Source organism: Malaya genurostris, chromosome 2, assembly GCF_030247185.1.
Source record: "Malaya genurostris strain Urasoe2022 chromosome 2, Malgen_1.1, whole genome shotgun sequence".
NCBI lineage: Eukaryota > Metazoa > Arthropoda > Insecta > Diptera > Culicidae > Malaya > Malaya genurostris.
The window spans coordinates 124,565,368-124,587,895 of NC_080571.1; the positions used below are offsets into that span (position 1 = coordinate 124,565,368).

General features: G+C 38.9%; 2 protein-coding genes across 2 annotated transcripts; both read left to right on the top strand.

The window, feature by feature from the left end:
- Positions 1 to 11,560: 11,560 nt before the first annotated feature.
- On the top strand, positions 11,561 to 13,024 carry LOC131428803 (uncharacterized protein K02A2.6-like). The gene has a single exon (XM_058592844.1). It carries the CDS (start codon positions 11,561 to 11,563, stop codon positions 13,022 to 13,024), a length of 1,464 nt encoding a protein of 487 aa, XP_058448827.1.
- Positions 13,025 to 13,074: 50 nt separating this feature from the next.
- LOC131428804 (uncharacterized protein K02A2.6-like) lies at positions 13,075 to 18,846 on the top strand. Its single transcript, XM_058592845.1, has 2 exons — positions 13,075 to 15,765; positions 18,466 to 18,846. The coding sequence occupies exons 1-2, from the start codon at positions 13,075 to 13,077 to the stop codon at positions 18,844 to 18,846; spliced, it is 3,072 nt and encodes a 1,023-aa protein (XP_058448828.1).
- The last annotated feature ends 3,682 nt before the right edge of the window (positions 18,847 to 22,528 follow it).

Sequence of the window (22,528 nt, forward strand, 5' to 3'; positions counted from 1 at the left end):
GGTATACGACATGTACCTGTCGTGATTTTCGGTTGAAGGTTGACTGCGTGGTAGCTGTTGTTCCGCCATACTGACACTGGACTGGGGACTCGCGACTGCCGTTGCCAAGGTAACTGTGGCCTACTGCCCACCGAAAATTTCGATTTCAGAGCAGAAGATTTTGCTACTGAAGTTGATGTCCGTCCGTTAAGCCGTTCATTAATGGAATGAATCATATGTGCGAGCCACTAGTAGTTTTATAGCGTATTGATGTTTGATGAAAGCTCCACCCGGCAAGTTTGACGATTGGTTTAAGCCACACCTCCCATAGTAAACTTGTTAAACTTGCAGTTTACATTGAACAGGCATCGTTCAGGCATTTCAAGCCCAATTATTATGCTTGGAGGATAGTGCTTTATAACAGAAGTATTCATAATGGTTTTTCTTTTGATGTTTGAATAAAATATGTTCTGTATTAATAACGATTTGATGTATTAATTTATTTTTTCTGTTATATGTTATTGTTGTTGCTTCTTTGATGCTTACTTCTACAGTACCTTATGATCAAAAAAGAACCGGAATTTTCATTTTAAAATTCCCGCGCTTGTCCAATCGGTAAACTTTTATTCTCTCAACGTTGGCGATTAGTTTTTGTTTGGCGTCTATACAAAGAAGTTGAAAAATTTTCGTGTGGCGATTTTTATAATGGATGAAAATTTAGAACAACGTGCGCGCATCAAATTTTGTGTTGCAAATGGATTTAAGTGTTCCGAAACGTTGAAAATGTTAGGAAAGGCCTTTGGTGAGTCGTGTCTGCGAAAAACACAGGCATACGAGTGGTATAAACGCTTCAAAGGTGGTCGTACAAGCTTGGATCATGATGAGATCCCTGGCCGCCCAACAACATCTGTTACAAATCGTTTTGCAAAATCGTTCTGTATCGATTAGAGAGATTACTGTGTTGTTGGGCATCTCTTATGGATCAGCCGAACACATTTTAACTGATGTTTTGGGTTTGAAACGCGGCTGGTGCAAAAAAAGCTGAATTTCATTCAAAAACAGCGTCGTGTTGATGTGGCCAAAGAGATGATTTCCAACGCAGATAAGGACCCCACATTCATCGAATGCATCATAACTGGTGATGAGGTGTGGATCTATGAATATGACGTCGAAACCGCACAACAATCGACCGAATGGCGCTTCGAAGGCGAGCCGTTGTTCTAAATTTTCATCCATTATAAAAATCGCCACACGAAAATTTTTCAACTTCTTTGTATAGACGCCAAACAAAAACTAATCGTACGATATGCGTTAAAATTTGACAGAATGTGTATAAAAGTGTTGCCAATATTGAGAGAATAAAAGTTTACCGATTGGACAAGCGGGGGAATTTTGAAATGAAAATTCCGGTTCTTTTTTGATCATAAGGTATTAATCAAAATATACAAATCACAAAAACATATAATATAAAATATTAACTATATATTAATTAGTTAAAAAAAGTCATAAAATAAAATTCGCGAAAACAGTAAGTTGATACGTGCACTTTCAATGCTAAACTTCTAAACCGGTCATTTGACCGGTCATGGTATGTTTTGTGTTAAAAGGTGATGAAGGCGCAAAAATTTGAAAGGAAAGTGCGTCATCCACGTTCAAGAATTAAGAATTATCAAGTTATTTTCATTTTTATATAATAAGTACTCTATTGTTCATGGAACTTAATGTCGGTTGAAACAGAAAGCCAAATTCCACAAAAGGAATGGAATACCAAGACTTTGCTTTGCTTTTCATTCGAAATTTGTTTCAAATAAACTCAACAGAAGAATACTTAATGTTTAATGCCTCTGTTATCAATCCTGTAAATTCGCATCTCGTTCCTGTAAAATCCTAATCGTGCATGTAAATTTTCTACTCTCGTGTAAAACAAAATTAGATTTGGCGTAATTTTACATGGATTTTTCTGAGTGGTTTGTCGTTATTTACTGCTTTATATTTATAAAACGTTGGTCGTTGGGATACCGTGGCCGGTTTAAAGTCTACACAGCTCGAAAAAATCTTTTGATTTTACAGTTTATAAGATGCACATAAATGGAGCACAAATTTATTATCAAAAACATGTAAAATTATGTGATTCGAAAATTATATGGCTTGAAATCAAATGAAATAAAAAACAAAAGATCAATAGCTACTTGAATCGAGAAACATTAGATCACAAAGCACACTAGTTAATCGACTGAGCCACAGAAGCACATATCTGTTTGATGAAAAATTCATACATATAAACCCATATAGCTGCACTTGGTAGCCGAGTGCAGATTGCACTCGGAGCCTGTAAAATTCTGTACGAATGGAATATTGCATCATTTGACAAGTTATGTCATAATTTTTTTTGTGTAACATTGAAAATGCACGTATCATCTAATTGTTTTTACTATAACTATAACTATAACTCATCAATATATTATTATTATTTTATTTTTTATTATTTTGTGATTTGAATATTTTGAGTAACACTTTACGTATACATTTAGTATTGCTATAATGCCTTTTTCATATAACTTATGTTTTCATTAATATTGCTAACGGATTCTTCAAAAAACTTTTCTTTGAATATTGAATAGGAACAAAATAAGATTGTTTGGACATATCCAAGTTAATAGGAATTATTCGTTTTTTTTTGCATTTTCACTCTAAATGACGGTTTAAAACTTTAAACACATCTCACTCTGTTGTTCCAGAACCGGAAGTGACATCCAAACAAAGGTCAAAAGCAGTCTATTTTTATATATGTTGACCCTTTTATTTGAGTCTAAGTTTGTGGAAATCGAACTTTCTGTATCTGAGAAAAAGAAGAGAGTTCCGTTTTTGAATTTTCGACTACTATTCCCGGTACTTCCTGAATCGGGAGCAGGGAACCGACATAACTGAAATTGGTTCGTTTGGCCAGCAACTACCATAACCTATAAATTGAAGCAGTTTTGAAACAGATTCATAAGAACGTTTTTACATTATCGCTCTATATGACATGTTGCAATTTCATACACACTATCCTGTATTTCCGGAACCGGAAGTCGGATCTGGATAAAATTTTACATTAACTTATAAAAACATAATACTTTTCATTTGAATCTGAGTTTTCGAAGATCGGTTTAGCCGTTTCTGAGAAATTAGAGTGATTTCCGGTTTGGAGCACACGAGCACTTTTTCGGTACTTCTGGAACCAAGAACGATAATCCAGTATAGTCAAAGTCAACGTATTTGGTCATAATCTGCCTAATTTAATAATTGTACGGCTATTTGAGTGTATTTGGATTGATTTTTCCATGTCATAAATAAAAACACGCTCCTGAAAATGTAATTTCTTTACTGGGACTGGAAACATTTTTTTTAGAAAATTGTCTCCAGTCCGAGCTCATTCAAATGTGGTATCACGATATGAATTCCATCTGGGTGCAGATTCCACATGCTTACCCGACTATAGCCGAAATTGTCATAAAATGAAAACTAATTGAATATTTCAGTTTTTCACAGTAAACGTTTGGATGTGTAGCATAATATAAATAATTACCAAAACCGTTATATCAATTGTTTTCGTTTATGCTGCGAGTGGAGCAAATATTACCATACTGTATTGCATGTGGTATATAAATTCACTCTACCGATAGAATCTAAATTGAAATCACAGACTTTATTTTCTAATATAAATGTAAATATTGTTGACGTTGTATCACCAATGCCTCCATTCCGGTTTCGTGGTTTACGGGCATGAATATATAAGAACCCATCCGGATTAGTGAATAACGCCGCTGTAACAGCAAAGCAGCCTTTCTCTTTAAAGAACGCAACATTCATGATTTGTATGTCGGTCAGTCACATGTTACATAGAAATCAATAAATAAAGCCTTTTCTAGATTTTTTTTAGTGGAAGTATTACTTCTCCGTAAAGTATTTCAAAAACATAAATTGGTTCTTTGAATCGCACACTGACTTTGTTATCTTCCGATGTGATGTTTGCTGATAGATTTAAATGTGATCGTGCTTCCTTCGGACTTCCGGTGCATACACAATTGCCACAAGAACATTCATCAAAACTATAAACTATGCCGGTGCAAACTGAAATGGAAATAACCGTCTGTCAGTTGCGCGTATCAAAAACAACGTTTCCCTAGTGAAACATAAGCAAAAATTCACGTCCTCGCCATACGACACAATCATTTTTGCAGCAACATTGCAACAGCTGCTGCTACTTCGTGTACTGAAATATTGCATAATTTAACGCTTCATTATGGTCACAAGCAGCTTTATCACTTCTCATTTAAATCAAGGATGAGTTTCATGCACAGAATTTTAATTTATCAGTGTTTCATACACAGAACGAGCACAAAGTGCTGCAATATTATAATCGTTAATGAAAATTACCCTTAGAATGCTCATTTTTAATTTTCCATTTATTCACCTGTTCAGAAATACCTTACATACCTTGTAAAACTAATCAATTTTTTTCGTGTTTTGCTGGGTTGGTGGCATCCCAATAGATTTTAGAACCCAATACCGCTGATTACTTCATAAGTAATCTCATGCATGCAGAGAAAAAAAAAACAATTTTCGCTTATATATGTTCGTTCACATTACACGAAAAACGTATGAATCAGGAAAGTTAATAGATATTCTCATTTGTCTCTAGTGTCTCGGTGATTTATGTATTAACCTGTAGGATGCTCAATGGAAGCATATGCCCTAACATGCTGCCTATCTACGTTTAGCATAAAATTAATGGGAATGGGACAAAAGGCAATATGTTTTGTGATCGATAAACAGTTTACGTTGGCCAACATTTTTTAGTCGAGCTCAGAAACAAAATACAACGAAATAACATTACTACTGTTTTAATTTATGTTTATTGAGCAGACGAATATCACACTATGTGTCATTTCATTTGGTAAAGAAACCCAATTTTGAGGTGCTAAATCGAAATTTGCAATTAATTTTGCATAAAACTAAGTGTTCAAGAGAAGATTCAAGAGAAGGAGGATGGGGATTCATGGGAGGGAGAGTGTTTCAAATGGTGGGGAAGGCTAAAAAATTTGAAAGAAAAGTCAAGTTATTTGTACAATACAGTTATTTTATAAGTACTCTATTGTTCATGGAACTTAATATTGAGAAATCTTGCATGAGGGGGGGGATGTTAAAACCCCCAAATATTAAAAAAAAAACACTTTTCGTGGTTTGCTATAGGCGAAACTTCTACGTTGGAAAGTTATTGACTACAGTCTTCAATGCCTTCAACAAGAACGGTAAGTTAATTCCATTTATCATATTTTAGACACTCTTTATAGCCAAATGTAACAAATTCTCAATACAATGATGAAAGAATGAGAATTGAAGTTCTACTGATTCTCCCTGCAGACGTTAGTTTGGTTTCGTCTTGTCATAGAGGAACGAGCGCCTTAACAGTGATGCTCTCTTTTTTTGCAATGTGAGACTGAGAAATGCTTCGTCTCTCTTCGTTTGTTTTGGATGCGGACATTTACGAATGAGACTTCAAAAAACTAGTATGAGGCTTTCGGATTGGACGCTTTCATCGAAAATGCCTGACAATTTTAAGATCTGATCATAGGAGCTCGTCCATTACAGTTCATTGGTTCTGAGATGGCTGTGCTTGATCAAGTTGAATACGTCGGGGTTATTCTTGATTCAAAACAAAATTGGTCTGCTCACATTGACTTCAGGATTAAGATAACTTGCATGGCTTTTGCCCAATGAGTTCTAGGAAAATCATGGAGACTCAAATCCAGATACATTCATTGTATCTACACAACTATTGTTAAACCAATTTTAGCATATGGATGATTTGTATGGAGGCAGAAAGGAGAAGTTGCGGCAGTTCAATCAAAGCTAAATCATTTCCAAAGGATGGTACTACTACTGCTCTAGAGGCGCTACTATGCATTAATCCACTGGTTTAAATCCCAATGTACGTTGGAAGGACATAATAATCATGTAGAAACGATACTCCAATAACAAAAAATCACAGTGACAGAATCATGGTGCGGTGCTCACCCAAGATCTGATTAATTAACATCATACAACAATATTTTTAATGACATAATGTGATTATTTCGCTTCAGTTTCACAGCAAAATTGCCTGATTAAATATCAATTAATCCAGTACCACTCACCACGACATTGCTATGAGCTATATGTATTTGACTCATACAACAAATCTTGAAATTCGACCGCTGAACGATTGCTTTAGAGTGCTCTCATTATGCTTGTTAATAAGATGTTGGGTTATGAGTTCATTGGAAATTGGTTACTTTTTAAAGTTGTCTTGTCCATTTACTTCATTATTTCATTCTTGAACTCAACTCATACTACTATTGAATGTCATCTTCGTATCATTCTTGATCACGCATTACTAAGGAGCTTGAAAGTTGCTTGTTTAAAAACGAATGTATGAAACCTAAATCTATTGTTTGATTTGTTAGATTATTGATTTCATCTTTGTACCAACTTTGTTTATTGTTACCAAAATTAATTTCAAATACACACACAGTCAGCATAAACAAACATCAATTCTTCCCTTATGTCGACAAATTTCATTTTGATTCTTCTATTTATTCTCTTGTTTATGAATATTGATTATATTCATTTTGTATGCAAATATCTTACCTGACGATACAATCCTAAATTACGTATTCCGTTTGCTTCGTAGAAGCATCCTTTCATTTTCTGGAACAGCAAGCCGCCAGCTCTATTAATTCAATGCGAAGAAGCTTTCAGCACACGTGTGGTACCCAATAAGATTAGTTTGAATTTAAACACGATTCGTATACCAAATGAAATGGAATAAAACCTGCTTCAATCCACATAGTGAGGCAATGATGCCTTTCTGTTACTCATGCTACCAAGAGTATTACAGTGGAATTCTTTAAAAAACTGTTCATTGAATAGAAACAGGAAAGCTTATTCGGGCGTAAATTATCATAACCTACAAATCGAAACAACGATCCGGATAAAATAGCATTTTATTCAATATCAGCCTATAGGGTAATAATACCTTTTTCTTGGCCTAAACTTGAAAAACTCATTTTAGCCACCTCTGAGAAATGAAGTACACTCAAATAAAAATACGAACATCCTCTAAAATGAATAGAGTCATCACATAAGGTTTACGTGAATTGACCAAACATCAAACAATCTACGTGAATTTCCAGTGTGAAAAACTCGATTTTGAAAACGGCGAACAGTGGCCCTCAAAGTGTGAGTAGTGTAAATATTGGCGAGAAATGTTATTTAATTACAATTTTTTACTACTTCGATCGGTTCATTCCAGTATGAAAGTTTCCATGTGTTCGATTGGATCGAGTGCCTGCGTGAGTCCGGAAGTGTGCCCGCTCCTGCCGAATGCTTCAAACAGGCCGTTGGTCCACCGAAAAACGAGTTCAAAATCGATATGAAGCTAGAGACACTGGACCCATGTAATGGGATCTCAATCTGCATCGGTAGTGTTGTGGGAGTTCTCGGATCTCGACTTCGGCTTCAGTTGGATGGCAGTGACAACATAACGATTTCTGGAAGCTTGTCGATTCGAGATCCCACGACGTTATTAGTGCTTTTTATTTTTTATTTAAAATTCTATGCTGTTTTTCTAAAATAAATGTTTTGTTTTGCATGTCATTTTTCATTCTTTAGATTTATATAAAAATCTGAAATCTCCCTTTTGACTTCAACCAATATATAAAATAGTGATTCTTTGGTATCTAAAGATATGAACTGATAGATAAATGTGATTCTGTGTGCGAGAAAATTAAATTAAATGGCTAAACCATCAATATATGACGAAAATTTATAATTTTAATGCTATTTCTTGGATTCAATGGCTCTACAGCTCAAAAATTATTTCTGAAACCGCTTGCTTCAATAGACATCCGTATTAGGAAATTTTAGGAACGAAGAAATTTAATGTCTTTTTGTGTGACAAAAAAATTCTTTGCCGTCCCGAGAAAACTGGTCAATGGAGAGTTTCGAACATCTTTGCACACATCAAAAACGTACACAAAGAAAAATTTGTGCTCAATAGCCAGAAGCTAGCATGGTCGGACATATTGAGCTTAGTAAAACATACTGTAACGATGATGAATCTGACGACGTTTTCGAACCTACAGTCCGCTTCAAGATCAACTGATGTAGAGCCGTTAAACTCGCACGGAAAACCCGCAGATCACCAAACTACAATATTGCAATTGTTGTTCCACCCCCTGGTTTTCCAACTAAACTGTTGTTGATTTAACTAACTGTCGATTTTGTCATAACCCTTCGGACAAATTTTTTAATTACATCTGCGAGTAATGTATTTTCGAACAGTTCATGTTAATGTAATTGAAAACGTTTAACACTTTATAATTTGCTGCTGAAGTGAAGTTGTACTATTTGTATTTTCTTTAATGTGCATCTGTAGCATCAGGCTTATCAGCAACATTCTTGAAAACGGAATAAGTGCAATAAAAATTCTATTTTGCTATACTGCCAGCACGATAAATCAAAAATGATAGTTTAGTTAAAACAACAATTGATTAGTTGTACCAAATTTTAACCAATAAAATTCAGAAAAACGACTAATATTTTAGTTGTTTTGCGATCACTGGCTTTTCCGTGCGTATCGTGCTACAGACCGACCAACCGCAGCACCAGAGCTTTAGAGGCCACTACTACGAATAACTCAAAATGCTGAAAGGCATAAAGAAGGCATTAAAATTGTTTGCAAGGCTACTGTCCACATTATCGAAATGACGGAATGAGCAATGAATTCTTACTCGACTGCATGATTTTTTAGTGCTCGATCGGTTCAGTGCTAGAATTTTCGCCTTAAGCCATTTCCCTACACTTCAGCTAGAAGGATGGATGATACTGACTAAGGTAGGCCGTTTTGTTAATTTCCAGCGAATTTCAACAGTTGGACTATCTAAGAAGAACTGGTTCTTCTTAGATATTCTTTATATCCGAAAAACATGAAGATTTGAATTTGTATATTCAGTTATGCAATGTTTTCATTTAAAAATAAACTGAAAATCAGCACGAAAACGTGCAAAATCGGAAAAGAAGAAGACGAATTGACAATTCAGTCCACATCTTCTCACTCAATTCCGATAGATTTCCGAATCAACCGTTATAGGCGAAAATCATTCGGAATCGGTTGTTGCACTGGAGTTGGAATTGATTCGGAATTCCATATGATTTCCACATGGAATTCCGAATGAAAATTTTTCGCCAATTCGGAATTGATTAGGAATCCATTCGGATCTGATAATGTGGGTGATGGTGATAGTCGTTACATTGGATTAATGTTTATGAATGTTGTGTGGCTTAACACGAGATTCGATGTCGGAAGAAATTCTATCGTCAGGGAGCTTTCCGTCGGCGTTGTCTAGTCCATTCATCGGGGATTAGACGAGTAGATTGCGACGTAGCTTCGGCATTGATCGTCGGGGAACCAGCAAACCGGTTGTCATCCTCCAACTTTAATCACTGGACCGACCCAGGTATCCTGCCGATCGAACCGTTTACGAGTTTCGGGGGTGTCGGTTCCGGGAAAATTTCCATCGCCGGGGAGCTTTCCGTCGGTTTAGGCTTGATCCATCGTCGGGGACTAGCCGAGCAATTTCGTGACAAAAACCAGCCCTGGATCATCGAGGCGCATCTCTTGGTCGATCCCCTGGCTTCCTTTTGGTCGATCCCCTGGAGTTAAGCGAGTGGCTCATAGTTGAGAGCTAAATGATTCAAAAGTAGGAAAGAATGATGCAGACGTCCATGGAGGTGCATAAAGCCGGGAAGTGTTCTTTGAGCAGCGATAGCCTTCCACTCCCAACGGTAGTTCTAGGGAGATAAGGTTGGAGATCCATGGTGTTTCAGTGGGTAGATCGAATTATACAGTTGATAGTCCTGTGGAGAGTCCCACCGACGACACGACCAGGCACTCCGAAGGGAAATCGGATTAAAAAGCGTTCGTGAGCGATTTACCGCCACAATATAGCGACCCCTTGATAATGATAAAAAGAATTTTCTTGAGCAACACTGTTTAAGTTGCTACAACCTAGTTACCAAGGTGCACCATAATAAATAAACAAATCATTTGAAAAACTTCCGAAACAGTTATATTATTTTAAATTGTATGCCACCAGTGCCAAATAAAAAAAGGCAATTATTCTAAAAAAAGAAAGATTTTACGTAGTTGTACGAGGAGCCGCGAGCCATCGGCTGGAGGCTGGTCCCTCTGGGGACGTTAAACGTGGCTTGGAGGACGAAGGAGCTTGGCGATATAGTTTGTCTATAGACATTCATTTAAAAACTCTTACAATCTACGAGTATACCTTTTTGGATTTGCACCAACCGAAATAATGCAGGTCATTCTCTACAGGAATACCCAATAGAGTTTCCGAAACATCACCATAGCTTAATATATTGTCATCAAACCAGGAATTTCGTGCCAGTCTGCACGAAACAAACGAAAAAATTTATTGTTTGATTGTATCCGACGTTCTTGATATCCGACCACTTCAACAGATTCCAGACGATTTACGGGAGACCGTAGTTACTGACTATTTTCTGCTTGCAAATCAATTATCGAACTATTTGAAGGAAACTTGTTTTTACGGGTGGCTTACAATGTGCACTTTAAAACCTATAATTTGTATCAGATCCCATATCCTAAGAAACTTTTCAAGTGTCTTTCATGTTTATCAAATTTTACACCCGAAGGCCTTCAAATAACAGCAGAAGTAGATGAGTTTATCGAATGTCTAAAATATGACGGCGTATTGTTTTACAACTTGTGCGCTGATTAGCAACAAGGATTGAACGATTTGGAACAAATTCAGAAGTGCCAAATGTATAAAAATTTATGGAACAATTGAAATAGTTTTACTTTCAAAAGTCATTAGAAAAGAGCAAATATGAATTCGGTTTATAAATGTATTCGTACCTGTATATGAAGTGCGATTCTGTGGGGACGATCTTCTCACATGTCTACCAACGGTTATAAATCGTTATCGTGAGCGACAACTTCGATTTGGTGGGGACATAAAAGAAATGTACAACCAACTCCAAATAAGATACGAAGATCAGAACGCTCAACGCTTCTTTTTTCGAACGAATCCTCAAGCACGACCGAATGTATACGATATACAGGTAGCCACTTTCGGATCTACTCGCTCGCCAAGCTCTGCGTACTTCATAAAGAATATTGTTGGGAGGACCACACTAACGGCAACACTGTTCAGCCGGTAGCTCACAGCTTTTGATGACTGTCAAAAGCCCGTTGACGTTACCGTGCAGGAAACACGCACAGCTGTCATCGTTACGACACTTTACTTCCGATCATGGCTCGCAGTAGAAGTCACATTTTAATGTATATAATATTTTAGTTGTTTTAAATAAAATATATTTGTTTGTTGTGAATCCACCTCGTTTTACATCACAACAAAGTGGCGACGAGGTTAGTTGGTGCCAGTACCGCGCAAATTGAATGGTTCGCTACGTTTCGACAAATAAAAGTCTGCGTGGAAATTGAGGTTAAGTGACCATGTCAGATCCTCCGGGTACGGGAGCCGCTCATGCGGTCCAGCAGCAGCAAAACACCGATCAGTTATTGCTCCAGATCCTGAACCAACAACAACAGCTTATGGCAAAACTCACATCGCAGATGTCAGCCACCCAGTTAACCATACAGGGCCTGTCAAGAGATGAAATCACGTTAGATTCTCTTGCCAGCAACATCGTCGAGTTTGTCTACGATCCAGATCAAGGATGCACGTTCGACACTTGGTATTCAAGGTATGCAGATCTGTTTGACAAGGATGCGGGACGCTTGGATAATGCTGCGAAAGTCCGGCTGCTAATGAGGAAATTAAACCCAGCAGCACATGAGCGCTTCACCAGCTTCATTCTCCCGAAGAAATCAAAAGATTTCACCTTCGAACAAATCATCGAGAAGCTTAAAACCATTTTTGGATCGCCAGTGTCTATCTTTCATCGTCGATATCAATGTCTTCAAATTATTAAAGACGACGCAGAAGATTTCGTGTCATATTCTTGCAAGGTAAATCGAGCATGTGTGGATTTCAAGATCAGTGATCTTTCGGAAGAGCAGTTCAAATCACTCATTTTCGTGTGCGGATTAAAATCGTCAAGAGATTCCGATATTCGTATGCGGCTCATTACTAAATTGAACGACACTTCTGAAATTTCGCTGGAGAAGGTAGTTGAAGAGTGCAAGAACCTGGTGAATCTGAAAAAGGATAACAGTCTCGTGGAAAATCCGCGAACGCAAGCGGTCGTACATGCAGTTAAGCAAAGTAGATACAAATCGAAGTCAAACCACAAGCACCTTCGATCGGCCGCAGGTTCCAGTATCGATCGACCAAGAACCCCTTGCTGGTCATGTGGAGGCATGCATTTCTCAAAGGACTGCCAGTACCGCGAGCATCAGTGCCGTGACTGCAAAAAGAAAGGGCACAAGGAAGGTTATTGTGCCTGTTTTTCGAAAAAGTGTTCTTCAAATAAAAAAATATTTACTGCGAGCAAAGACGTCAAGGGGGTATCAGTCAAGAACGTCAGCCAAAGGAGGAAGTTTGCTGAGATCCAAATCAACAAGGTTCCAGTCCAGTTGCAAATAGATTCAGCGTCAGATATTACAATTATATCTGACCAGCTTTGGAAACACATTGGGCAGCCTCCAGGAGTCAGGCCAACATGCAGTGCTAGAACAGCGTCAGGACAACCACTTGATCTAACGCTGGAATTCTGGTGCGACGCGCAAATCGGCGGCATTTCTAAAAAAGGTCTGTGTCGTGTTGTATCATCTAATCTTGATTTGAACATTTTAGGCGCAGATTGGATAGAATTGTTCGGACTGTGGGACGTTCCTTTTAGTTCAATTTGTCACAAAGTCACCGGTTCACAAAAGCACAATGTTGAAGCGTTACAGGCACAGTTTTCAGCAGTAAAATGGGACTGTGTACTAAGACGAAAGTTCAGCTCACTTTGAAAGGAGATCCTAAGCCTATATTTCGCCCCAAACGACCCGTGGCGTACAGCATGCAAAGCGCTGTGGAAAATGAAATTCAGCGGCTTCAGGATCTTGGTATTCTTGTTCCAGTTGACCATTCAGACTGGGCAGCACCAATTGTGGTAGTACGGAAGCCAAACGGAGCCGTGCGTATTTGTGCTGATTTCTCTACTGGACTAAACAGTAATTTAGAGTCCAACCAGTACCCGCTACCATTGCCTGAGGACATATTTGCGAAAATGGCGGGATGTAAACTGTTTAGTCACATCGACTTGTCAGATGCTTACCTTCAAGTAGAGATTGATACACGCGACCAGTACCTTCTCACCATCAACACACATAAGGGATTGTTTCGTTACACCCGTCTAACTCCGGGCATCAAGTCAGCTCCGGGAGTGTTTCAGCAGTTGGTGGACACAATGGTCAGCGATCTCAACGGAACATGTGGTTATCTAGACAACATTTTAGTCGGTGGCCGTACACAAGAAGAGCATGACCACAATTTACATCAAACTCTGCGTCGACTCGGAGAGTATGGTTTCACAGTGAGGATTGAAAAATGCAGTTTTCAAATGTCACAAATCAAGTACCTCGGACAGATACTTGATAGCGATGGAATAAAGCCAGATCCAGACAAATCAGCAGCCGTAGCAAGCATGCCACCGCCACATGATGTTCCATCGTTGCGTTCGTATCTGGGTGCTGTCAATTACTATGCAAAGTACATTCCGGAAATGCGCAACCTTCGGTTCCCGATGGATGAACTACTCAGAACGGGTTCAAAGTGGATCTGGTCGGAAGCATGTCAGCGTTCATTTGACAGATTTCGTAAAATTCTGCAGTCGCCGCTCGCGTTGACACACTACAATCCAAAACTCGACATTGTGGTGTCAGCGGATGCATCCCAGCAAGGAATCGGTGCACGCATAGCTCATAAATTTCCGGATGGAACAATTAAAGCAATTTCATATGCTTCACGTAGTCTCACTCCAGCTGAAACCAACTATAGTCAAATAGAAAAGGAGGGACTCGCTCTCATCTTCGCCGTAACGCGTTTTCATCGCATGATATTTGGTCGAAGTTTCATACTCGAAACGGATCACAAACCGTTGTTATCGATTTTCGGAAGCAAAAAAGGTATTCCTGTGTACACTGCAAACAGACTGCAGCGGTGGGCACTGACGTTACTATTATATAACTTCACCATTCAGTACGTCAGAACAGAAAGCTTTGGGTACGCAGACGTTCTTTCGCGGCTGATCAACAATCACATTCGGCCTAATGAAGAGTATGTCATCGCATCGATCGAGTTGGAAGAATCAGTCAAGCACAGTTTTGAACAATCTTTAGAAGTGTTACCAGTCACATTCAAGATGATCCAAGATGAAACGCAAGCAGACTCACTTCTTAAGACAGTTATTAGTTACGTGCAATCCAGATGGCCTACTAATAGATCCGATCTCAGCGATCCACAGTTGCATCAGTTTCAACAGCGTCGAGATAGTCTTTCAGTATTTTCAAGCTGTTTGATGTACGGAGAACGGATAGTCATCCCAACCAAATTTAGGAATCGAGTACTTCATCAATTGCATAAAGGACATCCAGGTGTGGAACGAATGAGATCGTTAGCGCGTAATTACGTGTACTGGCCTGGTATCGATGAACAGATAGCTCAGGTTGTTCGCTCCTGCAATAAGTGTGCTGAAGCAGCGAAAACTAACAGCAAGACCAAGCTAGAAAGTTGGCCTCTTCCACAGCAACCATGGCAGCGAGTGCATTGCGATTTCGCCGGACCAGTAGATGGAATCTACTACCTGATTGTTGTGGACGCGTACAGCAGATGGCCGGAAGTTATTCCTACTAAACGAATCACCACGGCCGCAACGTTAACCATGTTTAGAGAAATTTTTTCGAGGCATGGCATGCCGGAAACGTTAATTACAGACAATGGCACGCAGTTTACCAGTGAGAACTTCGAAAGCTATTGCACCAACAACGGCATTCTTCATTTGAAAACACCACCGTATCATCCACAATCAAATGGACTGGCTGAACGTTTTGTGGACACATTCAAACGGACACTCAGAAAAATTATGACGGGGGGAGAGAGCCTTCGGGAAGCAATTGATACTTTCCTTCTTTGTTATCGCTCCACACCATGCCGTAGTGCACCGGAAGGTAAGACACCAGCAGAATTGTTGCTGGGCAGACGATTGCGAACATCCTTGGACCTGTTGAAGCCTCCTACAGCGTATTACAAATCAGCAGACTCCAAGCAAGAAGAACAGTTCAACCGGAAGCATGGTACCAAAAGTCGGAAATATTTGATTGGTGAATCGGTTTGGGCCAAAGTTCATCGCAACAATACTTGGACTTGGGAGCCCGGACAGGTGCTAGAACGAGTTGATCGGGTAATCTACAACGTGTGGTTATCATCAGAGCAGAACCTTATCAGGTCTCACTGCAACCAACTACGAAGGCGCTATGGAGCTGAAACTTCAGTCAAGCAGCAGTCAACCGATATTCCCCTGAATATTCTTTTAGATACCTGGGGACTTCGTCCAGCACCACTTGAGCAGGCGTCTCAAGAGTCTCAAGAGATTATTCTGGAAACTCAAACAACGGAAACAAAGAACTCAATTCCCCAGAATACCGAGTCTAGGGAGATTGTTCAACGTTCCCATACACGCACAACGAGAGCAAACAGTCAACAAGAAGCGGTAATCTCACGCCACTCTTCGCGGACTAGAAGAGTACCCGTGAGGTATGATCCTTATCATCTCTATTAAAAGGGGAGATGTTGGGAGGACCACACTAACGGCAACACTGTTCAGCCGGTAGCTCACAGCTTTTGATGACTGTCAAAAGCCCGTTGACGTTACCGTGCAGGAAACACGCACAGCTGTCATCGTTACGACACTTTACTTCCGATCATGGCTCGCAGTAGAAGTCACATTTTAATGTATATAATATTTTAGTTGTTTTAAATAAAATATATTTGTTTGTTGTGAATCCACCTCGTTTTATATCACAACAAATATGAATGCTGCTGATTACGCTGAACGATACCCAGACGCGGCAGACGCCATATTTAATAAACATTATATCGATGACTATTTCGACATCATAGAAACCATCGATGAAGCGGTAACAAGGGCAAAACAGGTCAAGTACGTGCACGCCAAAGCAGGATTCGTCATTCGAAATTGGTTTTCCAATGAACCGGAATTTCTAAGACAACTAGCTGTACAAATGCTGTGTAGATACATTTCAACCGTGACAAATAAACGAAACGCAAAAGAGTCCTAGGTATTATTTGGGACCCACGGGGCGACGTATTTGTTTTCCATCGAATTGCACGAGGAGCTACAACCGTTTGTATACGGTGAAAATCGTCCGACGAAAAGAGCGGTTAAGCATTGTTATGAGTATGTTTGATCCATTGGGATTGTTAGCTTCTTTCATTGTGTTTGGAAAAATGATCATCCAAGACTTGTGGCGGTTGGGATGTGCTTGGGATGAAACAATCGACGACAATTCCTACGGAAAGTGGGTACAATGGACCAGCTTGTTTCCATTGGTTGAGACGATCAGGATACCTCGGTTTTATTTCAAAGATGCTCTTCCTGCATACACAAACTCTCTCCAGTTCACAAATATGTGCATGCAAGTGAGTCTGCATATGGTTGCGTTGCGTTCTTCAAACTCAAAAGGGACCATGTTTTGCGCTGTTCATGGCTAAGACCAAGGTAGCTCCTTTGAAACAACTCACCGTTCCCCGATTAGAACTCCAGGCGGCCGTCCTTGATTCGCAATTGTTGAACACAATAAAATAGAGTCATTCGCTGGACATAAAGAAATATTTTCTATGGTCTGATTCCTCGACGGTACTTTCGTGGATACAGTCTGATCAACGAAAATATAAACAATTTGTGGCGTTTATAATAGCTGACGTTCTCACAAAATGGGGAAGAGGGCCTCAAATACAACCCGACAGTTATTGGTTCCAAGGACCCAACGTTCTCAGAGAGACAGACGATGCAATTGCCGCCAGCAGAGGTAGTTTATGAGCTTCGACCGTATTTTCTTTATGACGATATTAAGTTTCCACAATTCTTTATCCATCATCTCTTGTTGGAATTTTTCAGTAAGAACAATTGCTTGCGCTATTCGCTTCGTGACCAACTGCAAAGCTAAAGTGCTGAAGCGTCCAATTACTTCTCTAGTTCCAGCTATTAGAACGGGTTTAAATCACGAGGAGTATAGAAAAGCTGAAGAAGTTTTACTTTGCATGGCTCAACGTGACGCCTTTCCAGATGAACTAAATAAACTAAACATTGATTAAAAATCGAGATTCTTATCGATTCTGGAATAATTAAAATGGATGAAAGAGCGGCAAAAGCTGAATTTCTACCCTTTGAAATGCGATTTCCAGTAATACTTCCCGACCGACATCCTTTAAATGAAAAACTGATTGATCACTATCATCGTAAATTCGGACACGGTAACCGAGAAACTGCCGTAAATGAAATTCGGCAACGTTTTTATATACCGCGTCTTCGAGCTGCTGTCAACATGCTAATGAAGGATTGTGTGCAACGATGCCAGATAGTAGTAGTGTCGTTTCCGTAGATTGGCATTTTTCTCGGAAGCTCTCACGGTGAAAAGCTTTTTTTTTTTGCTCGCCAGACAAAACTAGTTTCCGTAGTTCTCCGTTGATAAATTGTAATTTCTGTAGATTTCCGTAGAAAAAATCCAATTTCCGTAGATTTTGTCTACGGATCCGTAGATCCGTAGAAAATGTTCGAATCCGTAGATCTACGGAGATTTCCGTAGATCTGACATCGCTGATTGTGTGTGGTGTAAAGTCCACACATGTAAACCCGTGATTCCAAAAATGGCTCCGCTTCCAGTACAACGTATAACGCCGTTTCGGCGATCATTCAGTATCGTTGGGTTGGACTATCTAGGGCCCATTTACGTCACCGTAGGAAGAATGAAAGAGAAACGGTGGATTGCACTGTTTACGTGCTTAACAACGAGAGCGGTTAATCTAGAAGTTTCACATAGTTTAACAACACAGTCTTGTATAATGGCGATTCGACGATTTATCTGCCGCAGATGATTTCCTAGCGAAATTTTCTCGGACAATGGACCTAATCTAATCGGAGCTAATAAAGAAATTCTCCGCCACATTCAGCAAATTCAATACGACTGCGCAGAAGTCGTCACAGACGCCAGAACACGTTAGAATTTTAATCCACCAGTCGCCCCTCATATGGGAGGCTGTTGGGAAAGACTCGTTAAGTCGGTTAAAGAGGCACTGAAGGTTTTTGATGACGGTAGACGATTGACTGACGACCCTATGAGAGGCTGAGGATATAATTAATTCACGTCCTTTAACATATATCCCCCAAAAGCCAGCTGAATCGGCTTCGATCACTCCAAATCATTTTTTGCGAGGATACCCATCTGAAATACGCACTATAGAATCGCAAGCAACGTATGAAGCTGAAGCACTACGAGATGATTATGAGAGATCTCAACACTTAGCAGACCAACTTTGGTCAAGGTACCTGAAGGAGTATCTCCCAACTATTAATCATCCGACAAAATGGCATGACGAACAAGTGCCAATAGAGACGGGTGACCTGGTTTACTTGGTAAACAACAGCAAAAAAGTCTGGACTCGTGGTATTGTGGAAGAGCTGATCATCGGCAAGATGGGCGCGTCCGACAAGTTATGGTTTAAACGAATAAGCGAAGATTTATGCGGCCGTTGTCTAAGTTGGCGGTGCTAGATATTAGACGTAAATCTGTCCAGTCCACGGACATGACTAAGAATTACGGGTCGGGGGTTGTTGGCACCACTGGATAGCAGTAATTAGCATGTAGGAAAGCGATATTGATTTAACGTTAGAATGACAACTGGAAGATGGAAAGTGTTAAATCAATAGTTTCGCTCAGCGTACAGCGAAGTGCGAAAAGTCTCATTTTGATATAAAGTTTCAATCCAGTTAGTTTCCGACAGTAATAACTGTGCCCTTTGAAGATATTTAGTAATTGTAATATTACAACATTATTAATTTAATTCATCATATTCATCATATGTAAACATAAAGATTTCATTTGGTAATTTGATTGCGGAGAAGTGTTCAGAAAAATTATAACAACGAATTCCTACATATAATCTATGAATTATCTCGAGTTTCAAGAAGTAAGTTACAAAATATGAAATGAATTTCCTTAATTAAAATTTAATCCTAAAAACTAGGGTTTGATAAATAACAGTACGGTCTACGAATTAAGGATCACGTGCTAGATAGAAGGCTATTTTCTGTAAGATTTCACAACTTTTTCTTAAATGATAGTTACTAATAAATACACAATTTACAGTTTGAACTGCGCTCAAGAAAACTGCTTCAAAAAATTGGTTTATTTATCGTGATCCGAACACATTGAATCGCTTCGCTTCAGTCCACGTTATGCGCTCACTCTGACATCAGCCTAACAACTAATGCCTACTGGGGACTGAAAATAAATGCACACACATTGATAAATTTCGTCATTCTGTGCAGAACAACTAATTTGGAATTCGCTATAACATTTCTGCAGGAAAACTTGCGAATAAATCTTCAGAGACGCTCGTTCTTTTATGTTCACAACATCTACTGTAGTGAATTTCACGATGCAAGGGTTTAAAGCTCGTCTCAATAAAATACATACTAAAAGAGACATCACGGAAAGACAACAGAAAAATCTTGCGTTTTCACGATTAAATGCCTCTTTGGATATCACTAACAAAAACAGATTACCTAATAACGATGAAATTGTTACTACTGAAGCAAAGGCTCGGTAAACAGGTTTTCAATTAGCGCTTGAAATAGGATTTGATTCTGATATTCCTTCGAGGAAAGTACCGCATACAAGCATACAAGTAAAAATCCGTTAAAATTCACCGTTGCGCACGACTTTGCACACATGAATTACCATTGTATGAAAGCTCGAAAGCAAGAGCCCATAAGGGATTACTGGGCTGCTCGAAGCGCCTCTACTGAAGAATTGCTACTTGGGGATTGCTTTTTAAAACAACCGTTAAATTTATTAAACAAGTTTGAATCTCTACTTGGATGTCTGTTCTCTGTGGTATCGTTCTAATGTCGTTTTCGTTTTTAAATTGCACTACACCGGTGTAGCGAAAGCTGCACTGAAACCGTTCGTTTTTACCAATTGCACTACACAAGTGCTACACTTTTTCTGCACCGATACCACTGGTGTAGCACTCATCAAAAGTTTGGTCAGAATATGAGTTCGAGTTCGTCACTATGCCCGATGAACTTAGAACTTATTATGACAGACCCGTGCGCAGGGGGGGGGGGGAGGTTCTTGGGGATTTTAACGCCCCCATGGAAGATTTTTCAACATCTAGTTCTATGAACAATAGAGTACTTATTATGTATATGTGCAAATAACTTTTGCGCCTTCCCCACTTTTTCAAAACTCCTCCCTCCCTTGAATCACCACCCCCTTGAGCCCCCCCCCCCCCCCCTTCCACTCTTTTTAACGCTCTCTTGAATCCTCTCTAGGTAACCCCCCCCCCCCCCCCCTTGAATGATTCCTGCGCACGGGCCTGTATAATCAAGATGAAGTACGTGACTCTGTACGTGAAGTACATGACTGAACTGTACGATCGATTCATATGTCAATTGCACTTCTATTTAATGTGCTTTTTCATTTCAATACATAACCAACCCGATTTGATATTTTTCACTTAGTTTTGATGTGTTCTTTCTTTGGATGTGATGTGTTTTGCTGTTGAATCGAACTACATGTGTTAAACACTTCATTTTTTTTATCATTTATTTTACCCCGGCTTTTATCATTTTGGCCGTTCACCGGAAAACACTTTATTTTCTAGTGAAAATGAGTACAGCACAAATGTATGTGCAAAACACTTCATTCGGTCAACCGTGCTCCAATTGAAATCTATGTGGAAAACAATGTGACATTCATATGAAATTCGTATAGAATCTAGAGATTACGATATATCTTATCGTTTTGATGTGCATTTCAGATAAATGTAGTATAATTTCCACTAAACATCTACAGGTTTTGCACTTCTTTTATGAGTTAAGTGTATGTTTACATGAATTTCATATGTTCTACAAGTAGTGATAGTTCAAATACTTTGCATATAATGCTAGCGTGCGAATTATTTCCTGTGTATAGCGGCCCTTACACGATCATTAAAAGTGTCATTACTAAAAAGTAATGGCTTTTTTTAATGATCGTGTAAGGTCTACGAGTTCAGTAATGACACGAGTAATGATGGAATTCCGGATTTTCCATCATTACCAACATTATTTCTTCTTCTTATTTTTTTGTGGAAGTGCTGAACATCTTCAGAACTATACGCGAAAAAATGACAAAGTGTAGATTTATATTGTTAATATTTCATTAAACTTAACGTTTCAATGGCAAATCAAATTTATTTTCAGCTAAACGAAAATAAAAATATTGCTATTGCTATTACTGGAGTAGATACAAATACTCATCATTAATAATGAACGTGTAATGCTAAAAAGTAATGATGTACAGTAATGCAGTAATGACGAGCGTTTGAGCAGAAGTGTCATTACTTAGTAATGACACTTTTAATGATCGTGTAAGGTCCGCTAATGATCGTGTAAGGGCCGCTAACGGGAAAAAAGTTCGTGCTCATTAGCGACGATTCCAGTAAAAGCTCCTGAGGGTACATTATCAAAAGTCGTAGAATTACTGGGAAGTCTGGGAAGATTGCTAAAACAAACATCTCGAAAATTGTTTGGATGACTCTGGGTCAGCTCTCGGGCTACTCTGATCAATCAACGAAAACGATATTAAAATATCCACTTTCTTGCTTCTTAAATGTACACGCGGAACTTTTGAGAACTTGAAAGTACATAACAACTTTCTAAGAACAAGATCCGTGTGAACTTTCTCGCTACATAGAAGCTGAACAATGTATTCTAGAAGCAGCTTATAAGTTCGTTCGGTTGCGTCGTGCGAACTTTCAAGTGTGGATAATTACTTAACAAATGGGCTGCTTAGAATGCTATTGATAAACTTTGAAAGCTGCTTAACCCAAATCAGTCCCCTTTATCCGAACTTTTGGTTAGTTGAGTTATTCAGGAGTAACTGTTTCATATACTCAAAATATTAAAAATTAGAGAAAATAATTTTTCTATAGAGATATTAATATTAATATAATATATTACTGCCTTGTTATTTCTGCAACACATGCCTTAGAACTTCTAGATAATTTTATATCTGTTTTTGATTTCGGGAGGGGCCCGGGCCCACCTCTGGGTACATGACTGTTCAGATTTATTTATTGTAGAAACATTGACTGTTTTGATGTGTATATGTGCGTATAGAGAAGTACATATCGTGAATAGTAGCGTATAAATAATGCATGTACAAGTATTCAAACCTGATAATTTT

Coding starts and splice junctions, on each gene's coding strand:
- LOC131428803 (XM_058592844.1), top strand. CDS start 11,561: ATGTCAGATCCTCCGGGTACGGGAGCCGCTCATGCGGTCCAGCAGCAG.
- LOC131428804 (XM_058592845.1), top strand. CDS start 13,075: ATGCAAAGCGCTGTGGAAAATGAAATTCAGCGGCTTCAGGATCTTGGT. Junction 15,766..18,465: donor CAAACAGTCAACAAGAAGCG/GTAATCTCACGC, acceptor ATCCCCCAAAAG/CCAGCTGAATCGGCTTCGAT.